At 47.3% G+C, this 16,267-nt stretch overlaps 1 protein-coding gene across 1 annotated transcript in view; it reads right to left on the bottom strand.

The window, feature by feature from the left end:
• WNT7A (Wnt family member 7A) overlaps positions 1–1,796 on the bottom strand; it is a 64,329-nt gene extending 62,533 nt beyond the window's left edge. Inside the window, exon 1 of the mRNA XM_035106293.2 lies at positions 807–1,796. Within this exon, the coding sequence (XP_034962184.1) occupies positions 807–877 (71 nt within the window). The 5' untranslated portion in view covers positions 878–1,796. The remainder of the gene's footprint in view (positions 1–806) is intronic.
• Positions 1,797–16,267: the final 14,471 nt, after the last annotated feature.

Below are 16,267 nucleotides of genomic sequence, written 5' to 3'. Positions count from 1 at the left end.
GACGGTGGTGTTGACGGAGGAGTTGGGGTGTCTGCGATTCCACAGGCCAGTTATCCCGAGAAAGGGCTAAACAAAGAGTTTGCGGGACGGGAGTTTGACCTGGGCCGGAGCCCGGAGGGATTTAGGAAATCAAGGGAATCCCAAAACGCGGGCGAAGTTCGCAGACTTAGCTCTGGAATTTATAAGTTATATTCCAGCCCTGGGAGATATCGTGCTGCCGAGCATGTACAGAGCGCTTTTGCTTCCTTTCCCCACGTAACCCATCGATCCGGGATCAGGCGGGGTTTTTGAACCCAGCCAACTCACCCTAGCCCCCACCCAAAATATAAACACTTTAAATAAATTTGCTCTGAGAAAGGCTGGGTCTGCCCAAGAAAAGAGGGAGGCTGAAGCAGGTAGCGCGCGCGCTCTCTCTGCCTGTCTCGCCTGAGCTCATTCAAGCGCTCCTCTCCGCGCATTAGAAAGCAAAGCCTGGATGGATTTCAGCGGGCAGCGGAGGTCCAGCCCCCGGCGGCAGCGGAGATCTCCCCGCCGCCTCTTGCCATTCTGGTCATGCCTCTCGCACATCCACAGCAAGTGTTTTCTCTCTCCCCAACACGCCCCCCCCTCGCGAGCCACACACTTAGTATATAATGTGGGAACAACAGCAGCAGAAATCATATTCCTACCCTGGCTTTAAATAAAAGGGAAGAACCGCTTGCAGACTCAACCTTCCCCCCCCCCGCCAGTTGAATGCTAACAGGTCCGGGCAGGTTTGGCACGATGTGTTTGCGTTTGGGGGGGGGAGACGGGGGGCGGCGACTTACCCAATTTTGATATAGACAATCCCTAGGCTCAGAAAGATGTGGAATATCCAGCGCCTGGTTTTCCTGTTCATATTCCTCGTTGGTTGTTGGGTTTCAGATCAACATGCGAAATTATGTATCTTTTTTTCTTACAATAATAATAATAAAAGCAGCAGCAGCAGCCGTAGTAATAGTAGTAGTAATTCCTCCCTCACACTCTTTGCGCGCTGGTTAACTTCTCGGTGCCTCAGACAGTGCAACGCCAGGTCAAAGTAGTGCAGACAAAACAGTCCAACCCTCCTGAGATCGGAGCCACCCGGAGCGAGCGGTGGGTGTTTGTAAATCCCAAGAGACAATCACCATCGCCCTCTCCGCTGGGTCTCTCTCTCTCTCTCTCTCTCTCTTCACTCCTTCTCTATCCCGGATTTGTATGCCTGTCACACGTAACACTTTAGAGCGCGCTGGGGGAAGAGAAGAAGGGGAGAGGTGGGGGGAGAGAACACCACACACCACATGTATAGGCTCCAATAATCTCTCTCCCTCTCGCAGCGCGCAGCAGCTCTGGAGGATTTCCCCTCAGGTTCAATGTTACTATCTCTCTATGTGTATCTCTCTTTCTCTCTCTCTTCTTCAGCCTACTTGGGCGTGTTCTCCAAAGGAGGGAGTAGTCCAGCTGGGGTGGGGGGTGGGAAGGGAAAGAAGTGTACGGTTTGGGATGGGGGCGAAACGGGACGGCGGGAGGAGGGGGTGGGAATAAAGAATCGCACGCAGAAAGAGATCACCTGTTTGCCAAAAGAGAGGAGGAGGAGAAATCCCTCCAGGAGCTGACTGGCTTCTACCCCACCCCGCTGAAAGAAGGAGGGTTTACAGCAGGCAAACCTCCCGCGATTTGAATGGCAGTCCGGAGCGCAGGATCAATTCCTGATCAATTCCCACTTGCTCAGATTGGGAAGGCTCCCTTGACAGAGAGGCTCGCCAGGGCAGCCGCCACCTCCTACTCGGTTCCCTCGCCTCCCTGTTCTGACGCTCCGCTTCCCTCGTTGCTCCTGTTTTTCCTCTCTGCCCGTTCAGGTCGGCGTGGTTTTTTTCCGCCTCCCCCGTCCCCAAACCTGATCGATGATTTCGCGCGCTGTCAGGGAGGGAGCGGAGCGGAACTTTCCTGCTGGAGCGCGTGGGGAGGGTTCGTGCGCGCAGAAGCGCGCTTGGCCCGCAGTACACACCTTGGCGTCCCACACCTGTCTAGCCCAAAGCAGGTCCCGCGCAGTTCCGTGCGGCTTGTTCCCAGTTCAAGGGGGACGGAGGGGGCAGGATCGGAGCCTACGTTCCCCTTGGGTCTGACAGGGTGCTTGACATACCGAACCCTAAACAAGACTCACCGAGTTGGAAGGGACTCTGAGTATCATCTAGTCCAACCCCCTGCAATGCAGGAATATGCAACTGTCCCTTGCGGGGATCGAACCTGCAACCACAGTGTTATCAGTACCACGCTCTAGCCAACTGAGCTATTCAGCTGATTCCCCCCTTATTCTCCAGAGGGATTTTCTGAGGTGCCTACCCAACTTCCTTTCCTTCCATCTAGCAATCCCCCCCCCCCCGGCGTGTTTGTGTTTTGTGTCTGCCTCGGGATGCGCCGACGGCCCCAGACGCAGAAGCCACCACCCTCGCCTCTCCGCCACAGCAGGAGCAACATCTCCCAGCTAAACGGGATAGCGAGAAGGGGGAGCGGGGAGGAAGGGAGGGGGCGCTCCATCGGCGGCAGGGCCAGCAAGAGGCTGCCGTGGAAATAGATCTCTGTTTTGTTCAGCACCAGTAGCGAAAGCCTCGAGCCCAGGACAATTTAGATACTATCGGCCGCTATTGACGGCGAGGCTAGACTCTCAGACAGCAGCCCCCGAAAGAAAAAGACCATTGTTGCCTCGCCACTTTTGCCTATATGCTTGGCTTGCCTTCCACCCCGCGCCCCTCCTCGCTCGCGACGCCACTTCTTTTGGATCGATTTATTCCGGGACAAAAGAGGGGCGGGAGGAGGCCGAGCTGCTCACCCCGTGCTCAGGCAGGTGCCCTGCAGCTTCGGGAGGGGGGCGTTGTGTGTGGCAAGGCCCGGGGGAGGCAAGCGGGCGGGGGAATTGTTGTTGGGTGCTTTTGAGTTGCTTGGTTGTTTCATCCTCCACCTCTCCCCTTCCCAGTCGAGAGAAAGTGCCGAGCGAAGGTCTGGAGGGAGAGACGATTCCGAGCGAGGGCACCTTCTCCTCTAGATTCCATGTGCTGCGGGATCGCTTCTCCTCCTCCTCCTCCAACCTGGATTTTGCCCCCCACCCATGGCCTTGCAGCCTTCGCCAAGTTGGTGTCTTGACCACCTGCCCTTACACACACGCCAGCTTTGTTGCAGAGGGCTTTTGTGTGATCCTAACAGCGGGACCTGACACTGCTGGGGGGTCGGGGGTGGGTGGGTGACGGTTTTATTATGATCCCCTTATCACACTCGCACAAGGGAGGACTCGTCCAATGATAACAGCAGGGGTGTGGTGGCGGTGCTGGAAACGGCGCAGCAGCAGCTTTGGGTTTCAATAATAATCATCACCGTGATGGTGCCGGTGATACTAGAACAATCATAATAAACGCAAAAAAGGCATTTAAAAAAGAGCGCTGCTGTTGTCTCATATGCCCTGCACAAACAGGTGATCCGAAATATCACTTAGCACATTTGACAGAGTTATGAGTAGAAAAGCAATTTGCAAATACTTTTAATTCCACTGATCTGACAAAACGCCCGAGCGCGGTGCTGTATCCCTCGAGGGCAATACGAGCTGTTTACTACAGTAGAAATCCACATTCCAAAACAGGAGGCTTATGAAACTGCAGCAGGTCGGTCCCCCGCCCGCCCGCCCCGCCCCGCGCTCTTGTCTCCTCGGAAGGGAGCTACCTCCTTTGGAGGGGGACAGTGGGCGACCACGATCCGCTCGTCCGACGTGCATTAAACGCTATCCAATATATATATAAATATATACGGTATGTATTATGCGCGCGGGAGGGTATAAATTTATTCTAACCCCTCCCCCTCTCCCAAAACAAATTTATTTCAGGCGACAATCCAAACCCCACATTTTGCCAGAGAGTGTGAGGTGTGGGGCGATCACGCTTTCCGCCACCGAAGAGAAATCCCACGTGGGATTAAAACAAACCAAAAACTGGCCAGGTAGTCCAGGAAGGGTGCAGATCAGGCGCCCGAAAGTTTGCTCTGTTTTCTTTGTCAATGCGCCATCTAGTGGTAGGCGAGTTCCACGGCAGTAAACGGAGGATGAACTAATAATGGTCGAATTGACCTTTGGGTGAACGCCGTCATCGTAGAAAAGAGGGTTGGTTGGTTGGATGAGCTCATGCCTCGAATTATAAACCCTTAGCACGTAGAACTCTGATCAGGTTTGGTGTTTTTTGTGCTTTTTGGGGGGAAACATTTAATTGTCTGTTTCCAGCCATGGTTAATAGAAAGGTAACTCGATAGTAGTAGTAGTAGTAGTAATTATTATTATTATTTATTATTTATACTCTGCCCATCTGGCTGTTGTTCTTCCTCTCCCTCCCCCCCCCACCCCCAGTTAAAAGCTCACTTGAAGTGGATTTTAAAAGGCTGTAGCCTACACAGAAGGCAGCAGAAAAGTAACCTTGCTTAAGACAAGGGCAGAAAATGCTTAAATATAAGATGGGAAATACTAGGCTAGATAGCAGGGCTGGGAGGGGGGGGGGAGGTCCGGGTGGATAATGAAGTAAAACGTGATCTTGCGGTCCAGAAAGCTAATGGAGCCACCATTTTAGGTTGCATCAATGGAAGGGTTGTTTCCACAGCCTGCGAAGCAGCGATGCAATAAGGTAATTTTAGACTCTGGACTTAATGGTCTTTGGAGGGGGCTCTTTAGGTGGTAGTATTACGCCACTTAGTTCCAGATGTAGTAAGGCAGGCCTGCTGCATTTCGGGGCCCTCCTGCTCATTCTGTGAATGGGGCTCTGTGCGCCTGCCCCCAAAGTCTTGCCCCGATGACTCCACTCTTCGGAGGTTGTAGCACTGCTCTGCTTAGCACCGCGGGGAAGGGGGGGGGCAATCCCACTTTGAGTTATGTGTTCATCTCTGGGCATCATAGTCCAAGAAGGATGTTGCCTTGTTAGAAAGGATTTAAGAGGGAATCAAGAGGAGAAAAGCATTTTGGAATTCAAATGGCACCCTCAAAGGACACTGCCTTACACTGAGTAGAATCAGCTCAATGTTGTCATCACCACCAGTGTTTTTTCCAGGGTTCCAGACAAGAGTCTTCTTTTTCAGCCCTACCTGAATTAAACATGCATACAAACCTAAGATGGACCCTGACAATTCATGCCACTGGCCCCTCTAGTTCACACAGAAGCTGCCCAGATGCTGATGGAAACCCTGCAAGAAAGACTTGAGCGCAAAGCTTTGCCACTGAGCTACGGCCTTCCAGAAGCATGTGTTCGTTTCAAGGGCACTTGCACCAGAGCACTTCCTTGTCAGTATTGCCCAAGGACCCGATATCTGGAAACCTAAAAACGACTTAGAATCATAATCCGGAACATGTAACAGTGGAACAGGATGGAGTAATAATAATAATAATAATAATTTATTTATACCCTGCCCAACTGGCTGGGTTTCACCAGCCACTCTGGGTGGCTAGCAACAGAATATTAAGAACATGATAAACATCAATCATTAAAAGCTTCCCTAAACAGGACTGCCTTCAGATGTCTTCTAAAAGTCAGGTGGTTGTTTATTTCCTTGACATCTGGTGGGAGGGCGTTGCACAGGGCGGGCGCCACTACTGAGAAGGCCCTCTGCCTGGTCCCCTGTATCCTAACTTCCTGCAGCGAGGGAACCGCCAGAAGGCCCTCGGTGCTGGACCTCAGTGTCTGGGCTGAATGATGGGTGTGGAGACGCTCCTTCAGTATACTGGGCCGAGGCCATTTAGGGCGTTAAAGGTCAGCACCAACACTTTGAATTGTGCTCGGAAATGTACTGGGAAACAATGTAGGTTAAGGTTACCAGATTTTTTTTCAATGAATCTGAGGACACTTTTCAACTTCCTACTAAATAGATGGATTTTGTTGGGGTACTGATTTGTAAATCCGGGGACTGTCCCCAGGAAACGGGGGCGTCTGGTAACCTTAATGCAAGTCTTTTGGGACTGGTGCTATATGGTCTTGGTGGCCAATCCCAGTCATACAGTCAGAGGCTTCAAGTTCTTACAGTGGTGCAAATCTCACTGTGTCTGATTCCATCAAAGTTAAACACATATCAGTGAGGTAAATTTGAACACCTATTTAACCCATGGAAAGCGGAAGGACTTAAAACTCAGCTGGGGAACCTGTGGCCCTTAAGATGTTGGCCTTCCCCAACCGTTGGCCACGCTGACTGGGGCTGATGGGAGTTGGAGCCCAGCAGCCTCCCAATGACCATATGCTTCCCCCCCTGACATGGCGGTGGTCTTGTACCTATTTATGGCAGGGGGGGCATTTGCTGAAATAAAATTTTGAAGATCAGGTTGTTAGGAAATTTTGCTCAAGACCACCGAAGGAAGTGGTGTGTGGAGTCAGCAATGTAGAACACCAGGGCAATTCCTTTGTTTTGCCCTCCCATATGTTTATTCGTCTTAAAAAGCAGATGGGCTGCAAAGGAGAGCAACAGTTTCTTCCCAATGTGAGATATTCATTCTCACCAGATGCTAACCGGAGGAGGCTGCCTTTCCATCTCTTTATTTAGCAGCAGCAATCTTCTCCTGAACAAAGATAGCAGGCTAAAGCTACACCCAAAAAGCCATTTGTCATTTGTTTCCACATTTGTATTCCTATTGTTAATTGTCTATCAGGGTTGCCTTTGCAGCAAGGCTGGGTGACAGTTTAGTACCCGGTTAGGTCAGCATCGAATGATGCGGTTTAATTATGAGTTATATATTGGAAGATACAAAAGAGGTCTCCGCAAAGTCCACTTCTGAACCGGAAAACTAGCCTGCAAGACGGTCTGCCGCTCCACTTTCACTGAGAGTCAGTTTTGCTTTCAGTGTCAAGATTCAAATCCACTGGCAGCACGAAGCAAGGAAGCTTACACAATGCCTCCACACACAATGGTTGGCTCTGGTCAGGGTTATTAATGTCTCATTTTTCATATGTATAAAGGGTTACTCAAGCAATAGCAACAACACCTACTCCCCCCCCCTCCCGAAACAAGGCTTCAGGAACGTTAGCCTCTCACAATTTGAATTCAAATGTTAAAAGCCCATTTTGTAACTAGATCCTAGACATACATACCATCAATAGCCCTCCCTTTTATCCAGCTAATCATAGCTGCTCTGTTTTGTTGTCAAAACACCTCCATAACAGCCACCCTTGAAAGTCTTTTCAATGGCAGGATTTGAGAAGATATCAGTGTTTGAATTATTTCTCCGCCACCACCTATCTAAACACAAATTACATACTTTCAAACAGAGCTTCAATTCCATATTCAATTCCATACCAGCAAAATGCAAGAACCACAACTCAGGGAAGCTGCATCGTAATCTGCAGAAGTGTGTGTGTATACTTTCTGAAGAACGCCAGTCTGGTTTTGAGATTTTTGAAATGCAAATGAGAAGAACAAATCTTATGGGTCCTTGTATGGATGTGTTTTGTTACTTGCAATGAAAAATCTTTTTTTTATTTTAAAAAAATCTTACTGGTCTGTTAATGTCTCTGTAACATTGCTCTGAAGAGACTGGATCAAGCCAAACTTTCCTCATTGCAGGACAGAAAGAAGAGAAAAGTGGGAAAGGTCAGTAATCCACGAGAAGATAGTATGAAATCTAGAGGTGGAGCTCCAGAGCATGACACGAGGGAAGCTGATCACTCTCAGAGCACTCTCTCTCCTAGGACCAGAAATGTATCTTGAAAGGCCTAATTGTAAACCTGTGATGGGAAAACTGGCCTGTGGGTCTAATCAGCGCGTGAGGCCAATCTGGTCATGCCACACCCACCCGCCCAACACACCTGGTGTTGGGTCTCGGCCTTGTGCATGGTGCCTTGTAGGGCCCGGTGATCAGCTGATTGCTGGGGCTTGCAGATTGCTGTGCTTTTACATGCACTGCTTTGAGTTCAACCTACCCAGGCAAAAACTGGTCGTCTGGTGTCATTGTGATGTCAGGTGACTGACAGGTGGGCGGCCACGAAATATGAGCCAGGGGGAATGAGGAGACAAGGATGAAGCTGACTGCTAGGATCCCAGCCCTGATATAGAAAGTAAATTGCCACAAGACCATAGAAGAAAGGGGAGCATTTATGTAAAACTTATTCCAAATAGTGCAGGATATGTAAATACTTTTTGCAGAAAAAAATATTCCAAAAGTCTTCACACATGTACATACTTACTACAATTTATTCATTAGAGACACTGTCGCATTGTTGTTGTTGTTTAGTCATTTAGTCGTGTCCGACTCTTCGTGACCCCATGGACCATAGCACGCCAGGCACTCCTGTCTTGCACTGCCTCCCGCAGTTTGGTCAAACTCATGTTGGTAGCTTCGAGAACACTGTCCAACCATCTCGTCCTCTGTCGTCCCCTTCTCCTAGTGCCCTCAATCTTTCCCAACATCAGGGTCTTTTCCAGGGAGTCTTCTCTTCTCATGAGGTGGCCAAAGTATTGGAGCCTCAGCTTCACGATCTGTCCTTCCAGTGAGCACTCAGGGCTGATTTCCTTCAGAATGGATAGGTTTGATCTTCTTGCAGTCCATGGGACTCTCAAGAGTCTCCTCCAGCACCATAATTCAAAAGCATCAATTCTTCGGCGATCAGCCTTCTTTATGGTCCAGCTCTCACTTCCATACATCACTACTGGGAAAACCATAGCTTTAACTATACGGACCTTTGTCGGCAAGGTGATGTCTCTGCTTTTTAAGATGCTGTCTAGGTTTGTCATTGCTTTTCTCCCAAGAAGCAGGCGTCTTTTAATTTCGTGACTGCTGTCACCATCTGCAGTGATCAAGGAGCCCAAGAAAGTAAAATCTCTCACTGCCTCCACTGTCACATTATATTTGTGTTATTGTTGCTAGCTGCTTTGGACATTTTTAAAAAAAGGAAAAGTGGGCATAAGTGTGGCAAATAAAAATGGGAGATCTAATATAACATGAGTTGGTGTTTGCTGGCATAACAAGGCTTCTGCTTCCTCTTCACCACTACCCCTTCACCCCAAAAAAATCCGCTCCGGAAGGTCCCACAACTCTTTGGCACTGATTTTGGAGGGGGTGGATGGGAGATTGGAGAGAAGAGAAGTGAAACCAGAAATCAGGTTGTGCAAGGAGGCAGACATCTTTGGATATCACCCAATAAGCTGACGTTCATCCATGAAAAATTGTTGGCCCAGGTCAAAGATCCAGCTCCCATATAATTCTTTCTTCCAAATATTTGGACATATGGTACAAGTACGCTCATGCAGTGGAGTTCTAAGTGATCTAGCTCTACCAGCTACTAGAAACAATCAAAATAAGTTTTGATCTGTATGTCTGGTATAAAAGGAGCACTCTGTATTTTTGTATAATTGAACGCTTATGCCATGATGTAAGGTAAATGAGCATCTTGCTTTAATGGAAGCAAGCCTTGCTGAGTCAGCGAAGTATGTGTGTCTTGGAAATTCTGGACGAAGCTATGAAGCTAATTTTTGTTTATGCCAAGTGTGACTTGTGTAGACATCTGTTTGCAAAAGACATATTTCCAAACTATAATTTAGGAGTAAATGAAAGGAAAGGCATCACACCTATCATTGTGAACGCTGTCAAGTTTAATGCCATATTTAGAAAATAGACCAAGTACCGGCATGTCCCCTTTGTGGTTCAGAGAACATTTTAAGTTCAGAGAATGCAGGGAAGGTTAACCAGTTATCAGGATACAAAAGTGTCACATTTTGATGTCTCGTGTCAAGACTGTCAAACAGCAAAATACTGGCAGACAGCCTCTAACTTCAACATTGGAGAGCTTTCCTTCATGTCAATGAAACTATGCTTGTGAAACATATTACACAGGAAAAGCTACTCATGAAGCCTATGCAATGCTTCAGCAAAACACATCCTGGGCAGACACCAAAATGTCTGAAGAAATGAAAAAATTCCTTCCCGTATCACCTTAGAGACCAACTAGGTTTGTCATAGGTATGAGCTTTTTATGCACACTTCTTCAGAAGAAATTGGAATATTTAGAGAAAGAAAATGAAAGGAACAAAGGGGAAAGGGAATGGGATGAATGAGGAGACTTTGGGGCTAGTGTTTCAATTTATTTATTCCTCCTCTGATCACTTTAAATTATGTTGTTTTTCCCATACATCTCAAGAACAATCTGGGCTTTTGCTTGCAAAGATTTCAGGTTTACACTACCACACCCGCCTAAACCAAACTATGGTGTTTGCTCTGGAATCCATCTCTCACTGAGGAGGGGGTACTTAAGGCACTTCTCAACAGCATGTTTGCTGAGCATTCGTCCTGATTTGTTTTCAGGGAAGCTAGATTACGGCTAGTCCATGAGCGCTCACTCTGATTTGCTTGCAAGCAGGCTAGACAACATCAGGGCCGGATCTACACATTTGGCTACTCACTCTCCTGCAGGGTCATGTGGCAGAGGGACAGGGGCAGGGTGGAATATGTCTGAATCTGCAGTCTCTTCTTATGTTCTCACATATATTAAGTGCTTGGGACAACATCAGGCTTTTATTCACCTGATCACCTTCCAATGCCGTTCATGCAATCAGGGCGGTGTCAGCCGCCCTGAGCCCGGTTTTGCCTGGGGAGGGTGGGGTATTAATAAAATGTTGTTGTTGTTGTTGTTGTCTGCCAGCAGTCCCTTCCTTCATTCTGCATAGGAGAAGCAGACAATGGCGGAGGAAGCCCGTCGGGCACCCAGAGCGGCACCCAGGGGTGTACACCCAGGGGCGGGGCATCGCCACGCAGCGTGCATGTGCAGCATCGCCACGCGCCATGCAGAAGCACTGCCAGCAAACTGCTGCAGCGCCGCACAGGGACGGCGCCGGGACCCTCCGCCCGCGGCTGCAGCTGCGAGCGGAGGATCTTCCATTTGCGGCTGCAGGCAGAGGGTCCTTGTGCGTTCCCACACGGCGCTGGAGCGGCTTGCCGCCAGCAAACCGCAACGCAACGCACAGGTGCGGTGATGCTGCACATGTGCGCTACACAGCGCCGGTGCCGGCAAACCGCTCCAGTGCTGCACGAGGACAGCGCCGGGACCGTCCGCTCGCGGCTACAGCTGCGAGCAGAGGACCCCGGCACCATCCCTGCACAGCGCTGGAGCGGCGCCGCTCAGCTTGGGAGTCACGGGGGGGCACGCCGAGTGTCCCCCCTCCAGGGTGGCACCCGGGGTGGCCCACCCTCATTGCCCTCCCCCTTGCTACGCCAGTGGAAGCAGGTCAGTCCTTACATAAAAGAATAAAATGGATGTACAATTCTGGCATTAGAAATAGTAAAAGCAAGTTGGGAGAACATTTCAACCTTCTCATTCTGTAAGCATAGCTATCCTCTGGAAACTATTACTAGTCATGGTATTGTTTTTAGAGCACCATTTTTATAATGGGTAACTTTTTATTTCTACTGAGATTGACAGTATAATAGCTGTTTTAACTGACCTGAGTTTTACCATGTTGGTAATTTGAAATTTGGAGTGTGTGTATTTATGATGTACCAGATGCCTCGAATAACCAACCCTTTAAAGTGACTCTAAAAATAAATAGCAAAAGATACCATAGTACAAATGTAGCCACTTTACTACTCACCCCTAACTCTAGATCATTTATGAACAGGTCCCAATACTGATTCTGGGGCCGGGGGGCCGGGGCGGGGAGGATTCCACTTTCTACAACCTTCCATTCAGAAAACCGTCCATGTATTCCTACCCTCAACTTTCGGCTGCTTAACCAATTTATATATCCTGTTCTTCTTCCAAGAAGTTTAAGGTGGCCCATATGTTTCTTCCACCCCTCTTAGCATCTGAACGATCCCATGAGGTAAACCAGGAGGAAGGAACAGTCAGTCTGGTGACAGTCAGTATAGCTGAATAAGGATATGAACCTGGATCTTCCTGTGCCTAATTCAGAACTCTAACCCCTACCTCACACTGTCTCTCACAGAGGCAGTTTTCTCATGAATCATAATAAATAAAGCTTTTCTACCTCATGCCTGAGGAATCTACCCACTGTGCTCCTGCATGAATCATTTCTGGGTGCAACCCCCGCTAAGGGCAGGTTATTCTGCCACAATCTCTGCACAAGTCACTGAATGATCCAGACACATCACAATGGACACAACAAAATTACTCATCCAGGGGAAGCTGATTGGAAGGAAACCAGGAAAGAATCTAAAGAGGACAACCTCCAACAAGGACTTCTGGAGGCCTTTATTGATTTGATTTTTTGATGCACTTCATTGTGGCAAAAAATGCATCTACCTCCTGACAATGCTCTGCATTTAAAGGGAGATAATAGGTGGGAGGATTTTAAGACGCAAGCATTTGCACTGATATAGTCGCTGTTCGTCTGACTTCATCATGGAAGCCAAAGCAGATGACTGGCTTGGATAGCCCATTTTGACATCTGGGCCTAGGACAAAACAAGCAGTACAGAGTTTCAAATTTTGGTATGCCTAAATGCTGACCTAAACCCTATCAGGATCCGCATTTAAGCATACAAAAATTTGGAGACGCTTAGCCTCTTATTTCTGTTGTTCCTCTTTCTGACAAAGCTGGGAGAAGGCAGACAACAGGACAATAACTGCACTGGAAAGTAAAATGACATCTCTTGGAATGCAAGATAAATTAAATTACATTCTCTTGGATGAAATTTAATTTTCAAGACTCGACACAGTATTTTAATGAAAATTATGAGAACTGCTGTAATACCCTGATATATCCTCCTGTCTTGCCTTATCTTACTCATATTAATCGCTACAGTTGACTAATTCTGTTGGACTTTTACTTTGTACCGTATTTGTTATATTCACAACTGGTTCTTACATAATTATTCTAATGCTGTTGGGGATACACATAAATTGCAATATTTGTTATTTTATCTAATAGAAAGGGGGAAAGCAACAACAAAATGCTGCCAGCCTATCTCCCAGTTATTGCATGCCTCAGCTTTGAAATCCTGACTTGGCCTTAAAGAACTTGAAATGCAAGTGTTTGGTTGTTAAGTTACTTCACTCCTAAGACTCCCCTACGCATGCTTTCAGCGGGGGCAGGTGGAAGAGAAATCATCCTTGAGATCCGACCTTATCTAAGACCATCATGCACATTCAGGAATTCTCAACAGCTTTGCCTTGCCAAAAGTTAAATAGTGGTAAGAGCTTATTTCCTGCCATTATAGCAAGTGCCTCTCTTATTTATTTTTGCTCTGCGCAAGGTCCTAAAAATAGTTCCAGAAACATTCTTTTAGCTTTCTGTACACAATTCCAAGCAGCAATCACTTCTTAACTTTATATGAATTATGAGAGCTTCGAAAGAACCTCTCTACCTTTAAATACCCTCCCATTAATATCTACAGTAGCACATGAATTTTGGCTTTCCAGCAGCTCAAGGGAGTTGACAGATCATGCTGTTACCTTGTAAGGGCACTTATCACCGTAAATCCACCCACAAAAGGTTTTTCCTCAGGATAATGGCTGTTTTGGTGATTCATCTTACAGACCCTGCCCTTCCTTATTTGCACAAAATATCCTACACCCAGCAATAATTTCTGGGTCAGGCTCATGCCACACATGTGATTTCCTTTTGGACACAGAGACAAGAAAAGATTAAGTGAAATGCTTAGACCTCCCTAGGTGAACCTCCCCCACTTCAACTGCTAGGTCATTCCAAGTGCTACTAATAGGATGTTATCAGATTCAGTGAATATTCTCAGGGGTGCAGCTGATTGTCTGTGCCAGGCAGAGTTTACTGTTGTCTCACTGAGGGAGGAGAAGGGAAAATAGTACTGCTGTTGTGCTGGAAAATTTCACTGTTTCTGTCTCTAGTGGAAAACAGTTATCACTAACACATCCTGGCATGTAATTTGCCTCATTTATTATTGTCTAGCACTGGCTTAGAAATGCACAATAAGCACTAAGGGTACTTCCAGAGAGTTGCAGTTATTTAAGGAAACTTTATGCTGGGATGCCAAGAACTTTCAGATTCCCGCCCCCCAAAACGTTCAGACTGAGACACACCTTCAAGACTTTGAAAAAATATACTTAGCTCAAATAAACCTTACACTGACAAAGAGGATGACTAAGTGCAATAAAAATCAGTAGACCTTGATTCTGTTCCTGTTTCCATCACATATCACTATAGAAAGGGAAAAAATAACACAGGTTTTAATGTTATAGCCTTTAATACAGTGAATAGGGTTGCATACTATAAAGGGCAATCATACATGTGTTTACTGTACTCAGAAGTAATTCTCAGTTCATTCAAATTTATTCCCTAGTGAGCGGGGTTATATTGCAACCTCAAAAATAAATAAATCGACAGTGAATTAGAACTTTGGTAACATTGTTCTCCAATGTGGAGTTTGGGAAAAGGTACAAGGTCCAGCATCTGTGACTCTGAAACGACCCACCACTAAGCAATTTACACACACGTGTGCTGGTGTCCCAACTCGGGGGCCAAACTGGACGGGGGAAAAAATCTTTAAAAAATTACTTTTCCCGTAAATTTGTAGCCAAAGTTAGCAGATTGCATGCCATTCAGGAAAAGGGCAATGGCTCTTTCCTGTAATTAAATAAAGAGCCGTACAAAAAGAAAATCACTGCCACGTGACAGTTTTAAGTGGAAATACAGCACTACCGTGTTTCCCCTTTTTTAAGACGTAGTCATTATATAAGCCATAGCAGGATTTCTAAGCAATTGCGCGATACAAGCCATACCCCGAAAATAAGACATACTGATAGACCCTTCACCCACTAGCAATAACCCCCCTCCTGCCAGCCAACTCCCCCCTTAAAAATCTCTCCCCATTTTGCTGTCGCTCCACAGACACGTATTTCCTTTAAAAGCTTGTAAAAATGCACCGAACAGCCGTAGCTGCTGGCTGCCGAAGCCTTGTGATTTCCCTTCCCCGTTTCTGAGAGCATTTTTTTAAATAAAAAGATCCAAAAATAATTTTTTTAGCCAAGCTGTGTAAGCTCTACTTGGTGAAGGGGAGAAAAGTGGGGTGGGGAGGAGATGAAGGCACGAGGAAGAAAAGAGGGGCGATTGAAGAATGCAAAGGCTGTTTTCCCTTTTAGGGAGAGACCTCCGTGCGCGCGTCTGTCTCTCTCCCCCCCCCCTGCGTCTCTCTCTCTCTCTCTCTCTCTCTCTCTCTCTCTCTCTCTCTCACACACACACACACACACACACACACACACACAGCCCACCTCTCGCTTCCCCCCACCTTTCCCTAAATTCCCTTCCATTCAATGCACGTTGATTTCCTCTTAACGGGAATCTCCCGTGTCTGATTGTTGTCTCATTGCTTTTACCGGGCATAAAGCAGCCTTTTAAAAATCCTGCTGCAGTTTTCTTTCTACCTTATGCTGCTTGGTTGTCTGTGGAGCTGCCCCTTTAAGGATTTGTAAGTAGTCTGGATCGCAGTCCTTGCCTTGGGGACTTTTATTTATTTATTAAGGACTTTTTCCTTCGCTGTTTGCGAGCTGCTAAAAGGAGCTGCTAAACGCTGCTTTACACAAAAGTTAAACTGCCGGTCCTAACAACACGTGCTTCCTCACCTCGCTGGCTCAATTGCTTCTCAATTGCTACCATTTACCAAGTCAGCAATCTTAATTGCTGCTTAGCTGGCTTCTTTGTTCTCAGCAGGTAGCTTCTTTGCTATCAGTGATAGCACTGCAAAGTGCTATGTTGTTGGAACTTCAGACAGTCTTGCAGTCTTGGGCAGCTGGCTGGTAGAGATCCTTACTTGCTTTAGGTATAGGCTACTGCTAGGACTGTATCACACAGATAGATTCCATTATACTGGTTTAGATTTAAGAAGCTCCAGTGTAGCAGATTGCTATTAAGTGAGTCCCCACCTTGGAGGAGAGAGAGAGCAGCCCTTCGCGAACATCCCAGGGCCGGGGAGAGAGGGCTGCACCAGGGACGCACACACCTCCCTTCCCTCAGACTCGTAATAAAAATACCGGTACCAGTAAGACATCCCACCAAAAATAAGCCACCCTGTGGTTTTTTGAGAAAAAAAAGTAATAAGACGGTGTCTTAAAAAGGGGGAAACACGGTAGGTGGGGATGCAAAATTGTTCCATTGCCGGGGATGCCTTATAAAATAGCTTACTGGCACCTAGCTCTGAAAGCTACCGAGAAAGGAAGCAGGTCGTCGAAGCACCCAAGCAAACACTCTCCGAGAGCTAAATGTTTAATTCCATATGTAGCATCCCAACATCTCGGTGCATGAAGCAGCGCCACGATTCGGCAAAGAACTACACTTCCCATGAT

This window comes from Zootoca vivipara, chromosome 2 (assembly GCF_963506605.1).
Source record: "Zootoca vivipara chromosome 2, rZooViv1.1, whole genome shotgun sequence".
NCBI classification, from domain to species: Eukaryota; Metazoa; Chordata; class Lepidosauria; order Squamata; family Lacertidae; genus Zootoca; species Zootoca vivipara.
The sequence above is the reverse complement of the archived record's forward strand: the minus strand, read 5'-3'. Positions and strand labels throughout refer to the sequence as shown.